General features: G+C 51.3%; 1 protein-coding gene across 10 annotated transcripts in view; it reads right to left on the reverse strand.

The window, feature by feature from the left end:
- Positions 1 to 15,604, reverse strand: part of RPS6KA2 (ribosomal protein S6 kinase A2) — a 404,289-nt gene that overhangs the window by 13,244 nt on the left and 375,441 nt on the right. For all 10 annotated transcript variants that reach the window (XR_013159470.1, XR_013159471.1, XM_077120826.1 and 7 more), the window contains 4 exons: positions 12,027 to 12,116; positions 10,018 to 10,176; positions 8,050 to 8,211; positions 6,436 to 6,512 (listed from right to left, as the gene is read on the reverse strand). Coding sequence is in view for 8 of the 10 variants with exons in the window: in XM_077120826.1 (XP_076976941.1) it covers positions 6,436 to 6,512; positions 8,050 to 8,211; positions 10,018 to 10,176; positions 12,027 to 12,116 (488 nt within the window). In the remaining 2 variants the exon portion in view is untranslated. The remainder of the gene's footprint in view (positions 1 to 6,435; positions 6,513 to 8,049; positions 8,212 to 10,017; positions 10,177 to 12,026; positions 12,117 to 15,604) is intronic.

Below are 15,604 nucleotides of genomic sequence, written 5' to 3' on the forward strand. Positions count from 1 at the left end.
GTCTCCGAGCAGCCGCACGCCGGCCCACCAATTTGGCCAAGGTAAGAGAGGTTATTCAGGGAGCAGACGAATCGCCCTCAGTCTTTTTAGAAAAACTAATGGAAGCATACCGCAGGTATACTCCCTTTGACCCTCAATCAGAGGATCAAAGAGCCTCAGTGGCCATGGCCTTTATCGGCCAATCAGCTCCAGACATTAGACGCAAGCTGCAGCGCTTAGACGGGTTGCAGGACCTAGCCTTGCGAGATTTAGTCAAAAAAGCTGAAAAAGTGTTTTATAAGAGAGAAACAGAAGAGGAAAAAGAACAAAGGAACGAGAGAGAGAGAGAGGAAAAAGAGTTAGTGAGAGAGAAAAGGAAAACGAAAGAATTAACAAAAATCCTGGCCACAGTAGTTGAAAGAAACACTGAAAGTAGAGGACGAGCTGGAGAAAATCCCTCGGGTCGGCGTTATCATACCCCTCTTAGTCCAGACCAATGCGCCTACTGCAAAGAAACTGGGCACTGGGCCAAAAACTGTCCGAAAAAACGGAGGGGTACTAGGCCCCCAAATTGGCAACAACCGGCCACGTTGGCTCTAGAAAGTGAAGACTAGGGGAGTCAGGGCTCGGCACCCCTCCCCGAGCTCAGGGTAAAATTTAATGTGGAGGGGGTACCAATTAATTTTGAAGTCGACACAGGAGCAGTAGTGTCGGCCCTCCAAAAACCTATAGGCCCGCTCTCTACAAAAAGGTCCTTGGTGCGGGGAGCAAATGGCAGTCGCTACCGCGCCTGGACTACCAAAAGAACCATGGACCTGGGGAAGGGGAGGGTTCAACACTCCTTCCTAGTCATTCCTGAGTGCCCTGCCCCGCTTATAGGAAGAGACTTGTTAGCTAAACTAAAGGCGAAAATCACCTTCAATCCTAAGGGGCCAAAGGTGGAATTTTTAAACCCGCTAGTAAGCCAACCTGTAATAACTGCCCTCATCTTGCCAGTCGAAGAAGAATATCAGCTGTATATAAAACCAGAACAGCTCCGCAGTTCTATTCCTCAGGCCTGGCTTGAAGAATTCCCTAATTCCTGGGCAGAAGTTGCCGGGTTAGGGTTGGCAATCAATCAGCCCCCAGTAATAATGACCCTAAAGCCCACCACCTCTCCAATTTGGGTAAAACAATACTACTTAAGCAAGGAAGCCCGGGAAGGAATCAAGCCCCATATAGAGAAATTCCTTGGCTTGGGAGTACTTAAGCCCTGTCAATCAGCCTGGAACACTCCCTTATTGCTGGTCAAAAAGCCAGAGACTAGAGACTATAGACTGGTGCAAGACTTACGGGAAGTAAATAGCAGAGTGCAGGACATACATCCTACTGTGCCAAATCCCTATAACCTGCTCAGCACTCTCCTTCCTGAAAAGACTTGGTATACTGTGCTTAATCTAAAAGATGCTTTCTTCTGCCTGCCCTTGCATAAGGACAGCCAACCCTTATTCGCTTTCAAGTGGATCGATCCAGAGACGGGATCCTCGAACCAACTGACTTAGACACGCTTGCCCCAGGGGTTCAAAAACTCCCCCACCATTTTTGATGAAGCTCTTCATAGAGACTTAAGCTCCTTCAGAATTCAGCATCCCAGAGTCACCTTGCTACAATACGTGAACGACTTACTGTTGGCAGCAGACACTAAGGAGGACTGTGAGTATGGGACCCGAAAACTGTTAAATAAGCTAGCCGCACTGGGGAACCGAGCCTCGGCCAAAAAGGCCCAAATCTGTAAAAGGGAAGTAATCTTCCTGGGATATACTCTTAAAAATGAAAAGCGATAGCTCACTGAAGCTAGAAAGAAAACTGTAACACAAATACCCCCGCCCACGACCCAAAAGCAGCTACGAGAATTCTTAGGGACAGCGGGATTCTGCCGGTTGTGAATCCCAAAGTTTGCAGCCCTTGCTGCCCCATTATACCCCTTGCTCAAAGGGAGCGCTGATTTCCAGTGGAGAATAGCCCAGCAGGAAGCCTTCGACAGCATTAAGAAAGCGCTCCTGTCAGCTCCAGCTTTAACCCTCCCAGACGTGAATAAACCTTTCACGCTCTACATAGAAGAAAGGAGAGGCGTGGCTAGAGGGGTCCTAACACAGGCTTTAGGCCCCTGGAAAAGACCGGTGGCCTATCTGTCCAAGCGATTAAATTCAGTTGCCAGTGGATGGCCACGCTGTCTCAAAGCCATGGCAGCAGCTGCCTTCCTGGCAAAAGACGCAGACAAACTCACTCTAGGACAGAAGCTGACCATAATAGCCCCTCATGCCCTGGAGAGCATAATCCGCCATCCTCCAGATAGATGGATGTCAAATGCCAGAATTACCCACTATCAGAGCATCCTCCTAGACAAGGACAGGGTGACTTTCGGGACCCCGTCAGCTTTAAACCCCGCTACCCTGCTCCCGGACGAGACCGCGGGACCTGTGCAGCACACTTGCCAAGAGATATTAGCTGAAGAGACCGGAATCCGCAGAGACTTAAAAGACCAATCATTGCCTAACTCGGAGGTAACCTGGTTTTCGGATGGAAGCAGCTTTCTCCAACACGGTAAGAGACGAGCGTGAGCGGTGGTAGTCAGTGGGACAAAAGTTATTTGATCATCTAGCCTCCCGGAGGGAACATCTGCCCAAAAGGCTGAACTAATTGCCCTCACAAAAGCTCTAAAATTAGCAAAAGAAAAGCAAGCAACTATCTATACAGATAGCCGTTCTGCCTTTGCTACTGCCCACGTACATGGGGCAATTTACCAACAAAGAGGGCTATTAACCTCAGCTGGTAAAAAAAATCAAACACAAAGAAGCTCTGACCCAATAACCCTGGGTAATAAGCAAGCAGATGAAGAAGCAAAAGCAGCAGCATTAAAGGACCTTATAAACTTAGTCCTAGTAACCAAAGAAAACCAGCAACCCCCTGAAACACTATCTGAAGTTGCACCCCTAGGAGAATCGGAAGCCCTAGCTTACATACAGCAGGTCCACCAGCTCACTCACCTGGGGACAGGGAAGCTACAGCAGCTCCTGCAAGACCAGAGGGAATTGTACCCTCTGACAGCCTCAGAAAAGAAAAAGCTGGCAGATCGCGTAGCTAGAAAATGTCAGGCGTGTCAAATTGTGAACGCCTACCCCACCAAAGCTCCTAATGGAAAAAGACTAAGGGGAACTCGACCTAGGCAGTTCTGGGAAGTCGACTTTACTGAAATTAAACCTGCAAAATATGGACTTAAATACTTACTAGTTTTTATAGACACCTTTTCAGGATGGGTTGAAGCCTACCCAACTAAGAGAAAAACAGCCCAGGTCGTAGTCAAGAAGATTATGGAAGAAAATTTTCGGTCTACCAAAAGTAATAAGGTCAGATAACGGACCCGGATTTGTAGCCCAGGTAAGTCAGAGTGTGGCCAGGATATTGGGGATTGATTGGAAATTGCATTGCGCATACAGACCCCAAAGTTCAGGACAGGTAAAAAAAATGAACAGGACAATTAAAGAGACCCTAACCAAATTAGCTTTAGAGACTGGCTTGAAAGATTGGACCATGCTCCTGCCTTATGCCCTGTTCAGAGCCAGAAATACCCCCTCTGCTCTCTTGTGTAATCTAACCCCTTATAAAATCTTATATGGAGCGCCAACTCCAGTCAAGGACATGTCTTCCATTCTAGAGATTAATAGTTCCCTTCATACCCCCTTGCTTGACAGGCTGCGAGCCTTGGAAAAAGCCCAGCGGTTCCTGTGGCGGCAGCTCTCCACCTCCTACCAGCCTGGAGACAACAGAACTCCGCATCAATATCAGGTGGGAGACTTCGTCTATGTCCGCTGCCACCAGGTCCAGACTCTTGAACCTCGCTGGAAAGGACCGTATCAGGTACTCTTGACCACCCCCACCGCAGTCAAGGTTGATGGCATCGCATCCTGGATCCATGCGTCTCATCTCAAACCTGCGCCTTTGCCCTCTGAGTCCCAGTGGAAACTAGAAAGGACTGACAATCCTCTCAAGCTGCGGGTTCGTAGGGTTACTACTCCTTCTCCTCCCTCCCCCATAGGAACCCAATTCCAACCCGCATAAGCCTTGGAAATAGACAATAACCAGATGGGAAAATGGGAAGACTATAAAAACTTGGGAAGGAGCAGGGGAGCCTTCTTTTCTAGTGACCCCTTGTAATCTTACCACTCTGGGGGTAACTGTCGCTGCCGGTATAAGCACAGGGACTGCTGCCATTTTACATAGCAATCAACAAACCAGTCAATTACAAGCTGCGATAAATCAAGACTTAAAAGAAATTAAAAAATCTGTCTCAGCCCTTCAGAACTCTCTGACCTCCCTTTCAGAAATAGTTCTGCAGAATAAGCAGGGACTTGGCTTACTTTTCCTTAAAGAGGGGGAACTATGTGCAGCTTTAAAAAAACAGTGCTGTTTCTATGCGGATCACTCTGGTGTTGTTAAAGAGTCCATGACAAAACTCAGAGAGCGCCTTCGTGAAAGACAAAAAGAACGAGAGGCGCAACAGGGGTGGTTTGAATCTTGGTTTACTAAGTCCCCCCTGGTTGACAACGCTATTATCTGCTCTCGCTGAGCCCTTAACTGTGTTACTTTTAATAATGACTATAAGACCATGTATTCTAAATAAAATTATACAGTTTTTACAGGGGCAGATTAGAAATGTCAAACTAATGCTCATCAGACAACAGTACTCAGTGTTAAATAATCCAGAAAATCTCTAAGATTAGAGATTTATACGAAAAAGAGTGGGGAATGTAAAAAGGGATTTTATAAAGCTTAACAGTAGCTAATTTTTCCTGCTTAATTTCGCTATTTACATATATCTTAGCTTCTGAAATATCCAGCAAAAGCATTTGTGTCATTTTGTATTCATGGCTATGCATTTGGTGTGAGTTAAGAATTATAAAGAAAAGAATTATGAGCCCCATCAGGTTGAAAATAAACAATCCGAGACTTTCCCAGGGCGGTTATCTGTTTCTCGCCCTTCCCCCCCCCCCCCCCCCCCCGACTCCTTGCGCCTAAATCACTTGTTGTAAAACTGTGGCTATCTGCAATAGCCACTCCCATGACTCATGCTCAAGAAATGCTCGCTGTGAAACTGTTAAAAGTGCTTGTTGTAAAGCTGCTCTTATCTGCTTTTTGAAAAACAGCACCTGTGACCCATGCTCAACCCCCACCCCCCTCATCTTACCCTTTAAAAAGCTTTTGCAGACTTAAGTTCGGGGCTCTCTGTTCCTGCATGTTCAGGGAGCCCCACACATGTGTGGAAAATAAACCCCTTGCGTGTTGCATGAGAGAACGTCTCTTGGAGTCCTCCTTTGCGTGGCAAAATTCTCAAATTCTTACACTTTGTTGCCTCCACTCCATCTCAAACAAGCCCAAAGACGCTGAGCTCCATGGATCTCTGAGGATCACACACCTTGGTGGCTGGCAGGCACCTGAATGCTGGCGGCTTCTCTTCTTGCTCACCCCCGAGGGCGGTGAGGAGGCTGCGCAAGCAAAGGGGCTTAACCTCCCTGCAGAGGTGTGGACAGGAAGCTGAGTCCAGACTCAGGACCAGTCCTGCTGTCACCCCATGTCCCCCTGTCACAGTGCCCTGGCTTGTACACAGCTGGGTGCCAGGAAAGCTGGCCACGGGGCCACTGACTGCCCCTGTGGACGCGTGAGACCCTCAGTCCCACAGGCACATCTAGGCGCAGACGTGTGTTTAGGGAACAGCTGCTGCTACTGTTTAGGAGTGGGGCGTGGGGCATTGGGGAAAGCTGAGCCGCCCGTCCAAAGGCTTGGCTTTTCGCTTACTGCGCTGGCTTCAGTCTTCTAATTGAGGGGGTAGTTTTTTTTTTTTTTTTAATAGCTGAATGTCTTATTTGTATTCTTTAATTGTCCTGAAAGCAACTGTGGTGGTTTGCTGTGTGTGCCCCAGAAAATGTGTTCTTAAAGTTAATCCTTCTGTGCACCCGCTGTAAGGAGAACCTTCTGATGAGGCCACTCCAGCTAAGGTGTGGGCCACCTCACTCAGCATGGGGCTAAACCCCATCCCTGGAGACCTTTATAAGAGACTGAAATTCAGATATAGAGAGAAAGACAGAGTGGGCAGCCCAATGCTGAAACCAGCGGAACCCGGGAGGGGAGGGACAGGCAGGGGACGCCACCACGTGACATGCCCAGGACTGGACGGCGGCTGCAAGCCCCGAGTGCCAGGGTCCTGGCGAGAATGATGGCCCTGGTGATGCTGCATTTTGAGCTTCTCGCCTCAAAAGCACGAGCCAGCGAGGCTGCACCATTTAAACAGACCCACTCCGTGGTGTTCACTGGAGCAGTCCGCAGGGACACCCCAGCCAGCGTGGAGGGGACGGCCGTGGGGGTATCCCCTCCACTGTCGTTGGAAAGGACGCCACTGAGGAGCCCACCCGAGGCCGTTACCCCGCAAGCATGGTGTATAGCAGGATCCCCAAGCTCCAGACGTCACACGCCGCATCATAGCCTTGTCGCTTCAGGACCTGGAGGGGAAACACAGAGACGGAGACCAGGTTACCGCCCGTTTCCCGCCGGCCAGCTGGGTGAGCGAGGCAGCGGGGGCTGGCGCCTGTCTTTGGGCCCCCCCCGTAGGAATGTAGAGGCACCCCCAGCCTGCAGCGGGCGCCCCGTCGCCCCAGCACAGCACGGCCAGGCCCCCCCCCCCGGGGGTAGGGGAGCAGTGGGGGGGAAGTGAGCTCCTAAGGCGGGGCCGCTCAGGTGTCACAAGCCTCAGGCCATTGGCCACGCCCAGCTCACACGCCAGCATCAAAGGTCACCTGAACTTGCTGAGCTCCTTTTTCTTCTTAACTGTGGAACACAGCTGAGAACATCCACCTGTCCACTTAACATGGCTGACGGGGCCAGCACTGAGACCACTGGTCAGAGTGCACCGCGATGGTACAGCAGTGTGCCACGTAAGGCATTCTATCACCAATGGAATCAATAATATCAATAGTGGTATTGATCCAAGAAGGCATTAACAGAGGTCCATTGCCATGTTATTTCTAAAGGAGGCACAGCTCCCTCTTCTAAGCGGGGCCTCTGGGTACCACGGGCCTCAGCCTGGGTACCCAGAGGCCCCGCTCCCTCTTGAGTGGCTGCTCTCTCAGGACTTCCCCGGACGCCTCACGGACTCACCCGACAGCAAACCTCCCTTCACACACGCACAGGCTTGTCGACAAGCAGATGGGCCACTGGGCTCATGTTTATTTTTGTGCCTAATGCCCAGCCCCCCCGCCTTCTTCCCCCCTCAGCCTGCCTTTGCCTGCTTTCCTAAAAAGGGAGATGCCAGATCCATCCTCACAGACATATCAAGGATCAGAAAATGTGGAACTATCGCAGGGACCCAGCATCCCCACGCATCCCTTGGCATCCTGAGATGAGGGGGCAGGCAGAGCCCTTGCGTTCACTGGAGCTTTCGTTTCCAAGACCCTGTGGGACTCTGGTGGCTTAAAATGTGGTGCTGCCACCTCGCTCCTGCCAGGAGCAAGAATTAGGACATAAAATCAGTCCGTAAAATGTTAATCTTTTGCTGGACTGTTGTAGAAATATTTCTGATTATAGACGCCCATATGTTCCCCTTCCATGTTTTGTAAAGAAGCCAAAAGCTTATTCCTCACTGAGTTGCAGTGAATATGCAGATTTGACCCAAATTGTCTATAGTACGATGACAATTTTAGCTGAAGAGGTGATCATTTAAAAAGTTTCCACATAGGCAAACAGAGTGATGAAAATGACTGAGTTTTATAGCAAAATCAGTGGGCGAGTCAGAAGAGACAGGAGGTTCTCGTGTATGTCCCTGACACCACGGCTGGGCTTAGATGGCTGGGCCAGGGCCCTCGAAGGAGGGGGTCAGCGTGGGCTTGGAAGGGCCTGGCTTTAAGGAGGGGGTCAGCGTGGGCTCTGGAAGGGACCCCAGCTTTAAGGAGGGGGTCAGCGTGCGCTCTGGAAGTGCCCGGCTTTAAGGAAGGGGTCAGCGTGCGCTCTGGAAGGGACCCCAGCTTTACAGGGTCTGCTCACCTCGGGGGCCACGAAGTTTGCTGTGTAGCAGGGGGTCATGAGCAGCCCATTCTCGGCTCGCAGCTGCTTGGCAAACCCAAAGTCACAGATCCTGATGGCCTCGGGGTTCCCGGACTCGTCCATGTACAGTATATTGCTTGGCTTCAGGTCGCGATGGACAACCTGGGCAGGCGGGGTCAGCGCGACAGTGGACGGAGGAGAACAAGGGGGGAGTTCAGAAGATAAGGCGGCATTATGGGATTCTTTACCCCAAGCAGGCCCTTCAGCAGGAGCAAATGAACTCTATACAGTGGGGCGCTTCACCCTTCAGGGGGTCCCACCCTCCCTTCTCTGTCTCTCACTGAAGTCCCAGGGCCCTGCGCAAACGGCTTTGACCGCGCGTAGATATTTGGGTGAGTAAATAAACGCACACGTATGGGGGGGAGGGGGGACGCCTGTTGGAGCCATTACATGGAAGGAAATGTTGGGGTGAGTTCAGGTAACGCGGAAAAAAGTTGTCTTTTAAAATTATATTCATCAGTAAATATTTGCAGCATGCATATAATGTGCTGAGCGCCGTTTGTGCTGGAGAGACGACGAGTGGAGGAACAGAAAGCTGACAGCTGCCCGAGGACTCAGCCCTGGCACCTGTGAGGGGGGCCACGGAGGAGGGGGCAGGGGGCAGGAGGGCAGGGGCAGAGGGGAGGGCGGGGGTCAGGAGGGCAGGGGCAGGGGCAGAGGGGAGGGCGGGGGTCAGGAGGGCAGAGACAGAGGGGAGGGGCGGGGTCAGGAGGGCAGGGGCAGAGGCCACTCAAGAGGAGCAGCTCCTTAGGGCCTAAACAGATTTGTTTAGAAGGGGCTGGGAGGCCTGTGTGATGGCCACGGGCACCTTTCTATGCCTGGCCCCCACCCCACTGTCCTGTTGAAATCCAGGGAAAGGAGGGAAGTGAGCAGGACGGACTAGGCAATCCAGCTTGGTTACACCCCGCTGGTCCCAACAGCAACAGAAAGGAGATATTTTGGTGATAGTTTCGTCACCTCCCTTTATTGAATATAAGCAACCCCGCAAAAGCTCTGTTCGGAGGGCTTCCTCCAGGCAGAGGGGTCTAGGAAAAGCAGGAACACTTGCTACCCCCAGCCCACCCTGTGACCCCAGAAAAGGCCCACTGTGTGGCCCTTCCAGATACTCTGTTCAGAGATGACTACACTTGAGAAACTTATAGAAAGACACACAGCGCTGGCTAAGGAGGTACTGCCTGTTTCATAAGACACGCCAAGAAGGAGAGAGGGAGGGGAAAGATGGTCAGATGTGCCCAGGCTGTGCTGCCCCTGGGCAGGTGTGAGCCCCACTAGCCAAGCGAGCTTGGAGGACAAGCCCCCCACGCTACGGTCGCCTCCTCTACGAGGGACAGAGAGGGGCCAAAGTGCCCGGAACCCGCGGGGTGGGCAGCTCTGACTCCCATTTTCACTGACCGTTGCTGTGCACCCCCCAATCAGCAATTTCAGACACTGCATGCCACGAAAATCCCGGCGTTTGCCTTCATTAAGCCCAAAGTATCTCTAAACACCTGACTGTGCAGGTGAATTTAATTTCCTTGCCTGTCTTGTGGGCACAGCGCCACGTCCCCGGGGTTCCAGATTCTCCTGGAGGCACGTGCACACACACGCACATGTGCATACATGCACGTGCACATACACCCGCGTGCACACATATACACATGCACACACACGCATGCACACACATATACATGTGCACACATGCACACATATGCATGCACACACATACACACGAGCGCACACATGCACACAGATATACACACATGCGCACACATGCACACACATGCATGCACATACACACATGCGCACATACACGCATATGCACGTGCGTACACACATGCATGCACATGCCTATGCGCACGCACACGGGTGTGAGGGGTGCCTGCGGTTTGGAGGAGATCCCCTTGTCCCAGGTCCCGGCTGGCCCCTCACCCCCTGGGCATGGAGGTAATCCATAGTCTTGGCGATGGTGCACAGCACGTCGCGGGCCTCCCGCTCCGAGAAGCACCGCTGCCGCAGGATGCGGTCCAGCAGCTCGCCGCCCCGCATCAGCTCCGTCACCAGGTACACGCACTTCCCGTCGTCGTAGACCTGAAGGCCGGGGAGGGGAGGGGAGGATGGGGCTGAGAGGGCCGCGGGTGCCGCAGGACAACCCACCGCCCAGGGCTGGCATTGTGCCCGCAGGCGAGCTGGGTGGGGGCTGACCGGGCAGGGGAGCAGGCTGGGGGGGACGGGTGCGCCCCTCCCGCGCTCTAGGGCTGCCCTTCCGCGCCCCAGCCTCGGACCCTGACCGCCTGTGCGGCCGCGTGCGTCTGGCTGTAGCCGAATGAATGTCCTTGCCCTGGCACGTCTGTATCAGAAGCCCAGCTACTTAGAGATTCAAGTGTGAATCTTGGCACAATACCATGCAACGCGCTGTACATGCGTTACTAGAATAAAAATGTAAAAACCCACACAGAGGACTGTAGAGGACAGCGAGCCTGCTGGGAGCGATGCACTGCTGTTAACAGGGCTCGCGTTGAAGTGTCCTGTTTGAGCGGCCACAAGCGCTCGGCCCCAATGCCAGATGCTAATGAGAGGGTGGTGTACGCGAACCCTGCACTGATGCACGGCTTTTCTGTAAACGACTTCTCTAATAAAAACAGAAAAAAGGCAGTTCTTCCCAAACTTTAACATGCATATGGTCTTGGGGGACTCCTGGGAGGATGTACTCTGTGGTTTGCGCTGAGATTCTGCATTTCTAATCGGGTCCAGCTAAAGTCCCGACTGTGGGCCCAGGAACATGCGCTGGGCAGAGTTAATTTGCAACGCCTGGTAGGGCTTTCTTTCAGAAAGGCAGTAACAGAGGTAGCTTTTGCCTGCACTAGAAAGCCAACCCCTCTGGCTAACGCACGCAGGTGCATCCGCCGCCGAAGCACAGGGAGCAGGAGCTGCACGTGAGACGCGGCGAAGCAGGACAGATGCGTCCGCGACTGCAGCTCGCAAATCAGTCCCTTCCAGGACGAGCTACTGAAAGGACTGCTCTGACTCTGAACTTAATAAAAGAGGCACAATTCACGCTGGTGAGTTAATTTCTGACTTTCTCAGCATGAATACCCTGGTTCTGATAATGCAATCACAATGACAGTTCGTTGGAAATCACTTGTCAGGTATAACACCTAACAGGGTTTCCAAATTAGTTGATTTCTGTTTGCTGATTGTAATGGATAAATGGAAGCCTGAATGGCACATGCACTGGAGATAACCGTCACCCAACATGGATAAAAGTGTGGCTTAATTGCACGCTCCGTCACACCCAGTGCTTCTTCCACATTTCTCTCAGAATTTAGCTGGCATCCTGAAGGCCTCTTTCTCTAGGAATGTACCAGGTCCACAGGAGGGGGAGGTGACCCGATGCTCTGAAGGCTCTGGGTTGGGGGGTGGGAAACCCTCTAGGGCTGGAGGGGAGGGGAGCACGTGAAGGTCACCCCGACCCCCACCCTCCTGCTGTTCCTGGCCGCCTGGCCCAGGGACCCTGACCTCTGATCACCCACTGGAGGACCCACTGCGTGCTGCGGGAAGTCCCCTGGCCCAACCCCCAGACCGGAGTCTCGATGCTGACCCAGCGCCCCTCTCGCCTGCACTCCCCCGACCCCCATTTCCCTTACATTTAAGAAAGACAATGAAAAACAATACATCTGAATTGTAAGCCACAGCAGTTGTCTTTCGTCTCTTATGTGTGCAATCTGTGGGATTTGGGAGGAGCAGGGGTCTGCCTCAGTGACGTGAAGGGCCAGTCCAGAGAGCCCGGCCAGCCAGCTGCCCAGCGGCCGGGGGACACGAGCGGCACACAGTGGCCCTGGCATGCACTCTTGGCTGCCAGGGGCAGCTGCCCAGGCCTGCAGAAAGCTGGCCCTCAGGAACCCAGAGCCCCAGGGACGCCTCCGCTGAGGACCACTTACGTCTTTCAGGGTGATGATGTTGGGGTGCTGGCCGTACCTCAGCAGAATCTCGATCTCCTCCGAGGGGTCTCTCTTACTCTTATCGATGATCTGGAGGAAACGTGGGTGACAGTGAGAGCTGTGCCGAGGCCCCCATCCCAGGGATGGGCCAGCTGCCCTGACCACACACCCACGGCCACACTCAACTGGGATCACTGACTGTTGCCTACAGGCTCACACTCACTCCTCCTGTCTCAACTGGCACGAGAGTCACGTAGCTACTTTTAAGATCCCGTGAGGTCGAGTGGAGAAGGCTGGGTTTGGGAAATTCATATGGACACCAAAAAATAACGGAGGGCGCTTTCCTGCCGACACCCGGGGTCTGGGTTGGACTCCCCGCGCCTTTCACTAGTCCCGTGAGCCACGTGCCAGCCACAAATCACCGAGGAAGCTGGGCACGGGAAAGGGCGCTGAATTCACTGTGTGGCTCACACATGCCCGCAGCTCTTCCTCCTACCCGACCCCCCCCCTCCACGAGTGTGTCAGTGCCTCACGCCCACAGGTGAGTGACTTTTCCCTAGAGGAAAGAGATGGCCGGGAGACCTCGTTCCATCCTCATTTACAGGCTTTGAATTCTGAGCCTTGTGGATATAGTATCTATTTAGAAAATTAAAGAAAAATGTCACAATAGGGCTGCAAGATACAAAATCTGGGATTAGGAACCATACTTATCTAGTAACCCAGATTCACTTTTATCTTGCCTTGTTGTTTTCCTGCGAGCCTTAAGAAAAAATTCTGATTTACAGTAGCAAACATTTGTAAAAATCACAGTTTTAAAAGACAGTTTACCTTAAAATCTAACTTACTTTTGAAAAATATTGTAGGATTGTAAGAAAAATCAACGTATATCCTCAAATGCACAGCTCCCTGAGTTTTTTTCCCATGTGTTTCCATTTTTTTGAAAACTTTTTATTGTATAGTATAACATATATACAAAACAAAGAAATAAAAAAGCAATAGTTTTTAAAGCACTCTTCAAGCAGTTACAGGACAGATCCCAGAATTTGTCATGGGCTACCATACCATCCTCTCATTTTTCCTTCTAGCTGCTCCAGAATAAAGGAGGCTAGAAGGCTTAAATATTTTTTTCTCATCACAATCCATATATAATATACATATAAAAAAAGCAATAAATTTCAAAGCACAGCATCACAATTAGTTGTAGAACATATTTCAGGGGTTGACATGGGTTATGATTCTACCATTTTAGGCTTTTAATTTTAGCTGCTCTAAAATACTGGAGACTAAAAGAGATATCAATTTAATGATTCACCATTCATATTCATTTGTTAAGTCCTATCTTCTATGTATAACTCCACCATCACCTTTGATCTTTCCATTCCACTCTTTAAGGGTGTTTGGGCTATGGCCATTCTAACATCTTCATGTTGGAAGGGTCTGTACTAACATGGGGTAGGGAGATGGAACCATCTGATGTTCTGGAGAGGCTGGGCCCTCTAGGTTTCAGGACTTATCTTTCCAGGGAACTTACTGGAGGTTGTAGGTTTCTGAAAGTTACCCTAGTGCCTGGAACCCTTGTGGAATCTTATATATAGGCCTAGGTGTTCTTTAGGATTGGCTGGAATGGTCCTGGTTGGGGGTCGGCAGGTTATGATAGGTAGCAAGGTCTACCTGAAGCTTGCATAAGGGCAACCTCCAGAGTAGCCTTTCGACTCTATTTGAACTCTCTCTGCCACTGATACTTTATTAATTATGCTTCTTTTTCCCCTTTTAGTCAGGATGGCATTGTTGATCCCCTGGTTCCAGGGCTGGACTCATCCCTGGCACATTGGAGATGCCATCATGTTAAGTGATTACGATTCAATACCCATTTGAGCATGCATGTTGGTTTTTAGTACATTTTTAGAACTACTATTTAAACATTTTTCAATAAAAAATTCAGCGGCTCTCACAAAGCACCACTGGCAACAACTGAAAACCAGGGACTGGCAGTTTGCTAAGGGGCATGTGCAGGAAGGAAGGAGCCTTGGACAGAGTCGATATGGGTGTCCCACAGGGATGAGTGACTGCTGGAGAAGACCTGCGTGGCCTCAGATGGTCCTGCTGTCTCCTTCCTGGAAGGAAGCTACTGCAGGCTTACTTGTGGGGAGGCACAGATTTTCATTAGAGTAAGGACTTGCAGTGGTTTGGTTGTTTACGATGGAACAATATTAGAAATTACTTTAAATAATTCTACAAAAATGTAAAAAGGTTGATTGCTTTAGTCGTAGATTTCATCTCGGAAGTTGTATACAGTGGAAAATGAAGAAAAAGCACCCCAGCCCTGCAGTGGGGGAAGCAGAGTTACCCCTAGCACCCAGCACGAGTGTGTGGGGCACGGCTGGCTCCTCCTGCAGTGGCGTGAACAGCCCCGATTTCCCGTCCTCTACTCCCGCGGTCTCGCTGCACTGAAGGAGGATGCTGAATGGCTGCCCTCCTCACTGAGGCCCCAGGGCGGTCCCTTGCCCTTGCCAGCTTCCAGAGGCCGCCACGTCCCTGGTCCCCAGAGCCAGCACAGCGGGCAGCAGGCCCCGGGATGCAGGGTTCCCCGCTGGACCCTCCTCCTCTTAGGGCCTGGGGGTTCCTGGATAATCCAGGATGCCTGAGGAAGGACTCTGCTCCACCTAACAGGGTTTGATTAGAAGCAATGCTGTGTGGAATACCATGATAATGGATAAGGCATTCTGTAAGCCCACGGATGGTAGTTTTGGCAGAAGCACTGCGTGCAGGGAAAGCAAACCCATATCCAGAGTATGTATCTATTCCAGTTAGAACAAATCGCTGCCCCTTCCATGAAGGGTGTGGTCCAATGTAATCAACCTGCCACCATGTAGCTGGCTGGTCACCTCGGGGAATGGTGCCATATCGGAGGCTGAGTGTGGGTCTCTGCTGCTGGCAGATTGGGCACTCAGCAGTGGCTGTAGCCAGGTCAGCCTTGGTGAGTGGAAGTCCATGTTGCTGAGCCCATGCATAACCTCCGTCCCTACCACCATGACTACTTTGTTCATGAGCCCATTGGGCAATGACAGGAGTTGCTGGGGAAAGAGGCTGACTGGTATCCACAGAATGGGTCATCTTATCCATTTGATTATTAAACCTTCCTCTGCCGAAGTCACCCTCTGGTGTGCATTCACATGTGACACAAATATGTTCATGTTTTTAGCCCACTCAGAAAGGTCTATCCATGTACTTCTTCCTCAGACCTCTTTGTCACCGATTTTCCAATTATAGTCTTTCCATGTCCCTGACCATCCAGCCAAACCATTGGCAACAGCCCATGAGTCAGTACACAAATGCAGCTCTGGCCAGTTATCCTTCCAAGCAAAATGAGCAACCAGGTGCACTGCTCGAAGTTCTGCCCACTGGGAGGACTGGCCCTCACCACTGTCCTTCAAGGATGACCCAGACAGGGGCTGTAGTGCTGCAGTTGTCCACTTTTGGGTGGTACCTGCATATCATGCTGAACCATCTGTAAGCCAGGCCCGAGTTTTCTCTTCCTCAGTCAATTCACTATAAGGAACTCCCCAAGAGGCCATAGC

The sequence above is a fragment of the Tamandua tetradactyla genome, chromosome 11, assembly GCF_023851605.1.
Source record: "Tamandua tetradactyla isolate mTamTet1 chromosome 11, mTamTet1.pri, whole genome shotgun sequence".
NCBI lineage: Eukaryota > Metazoa > Chordata > Mammalia > Pilosa > Myrmecophagidae > Tamandua > Tamandua tetradactyla.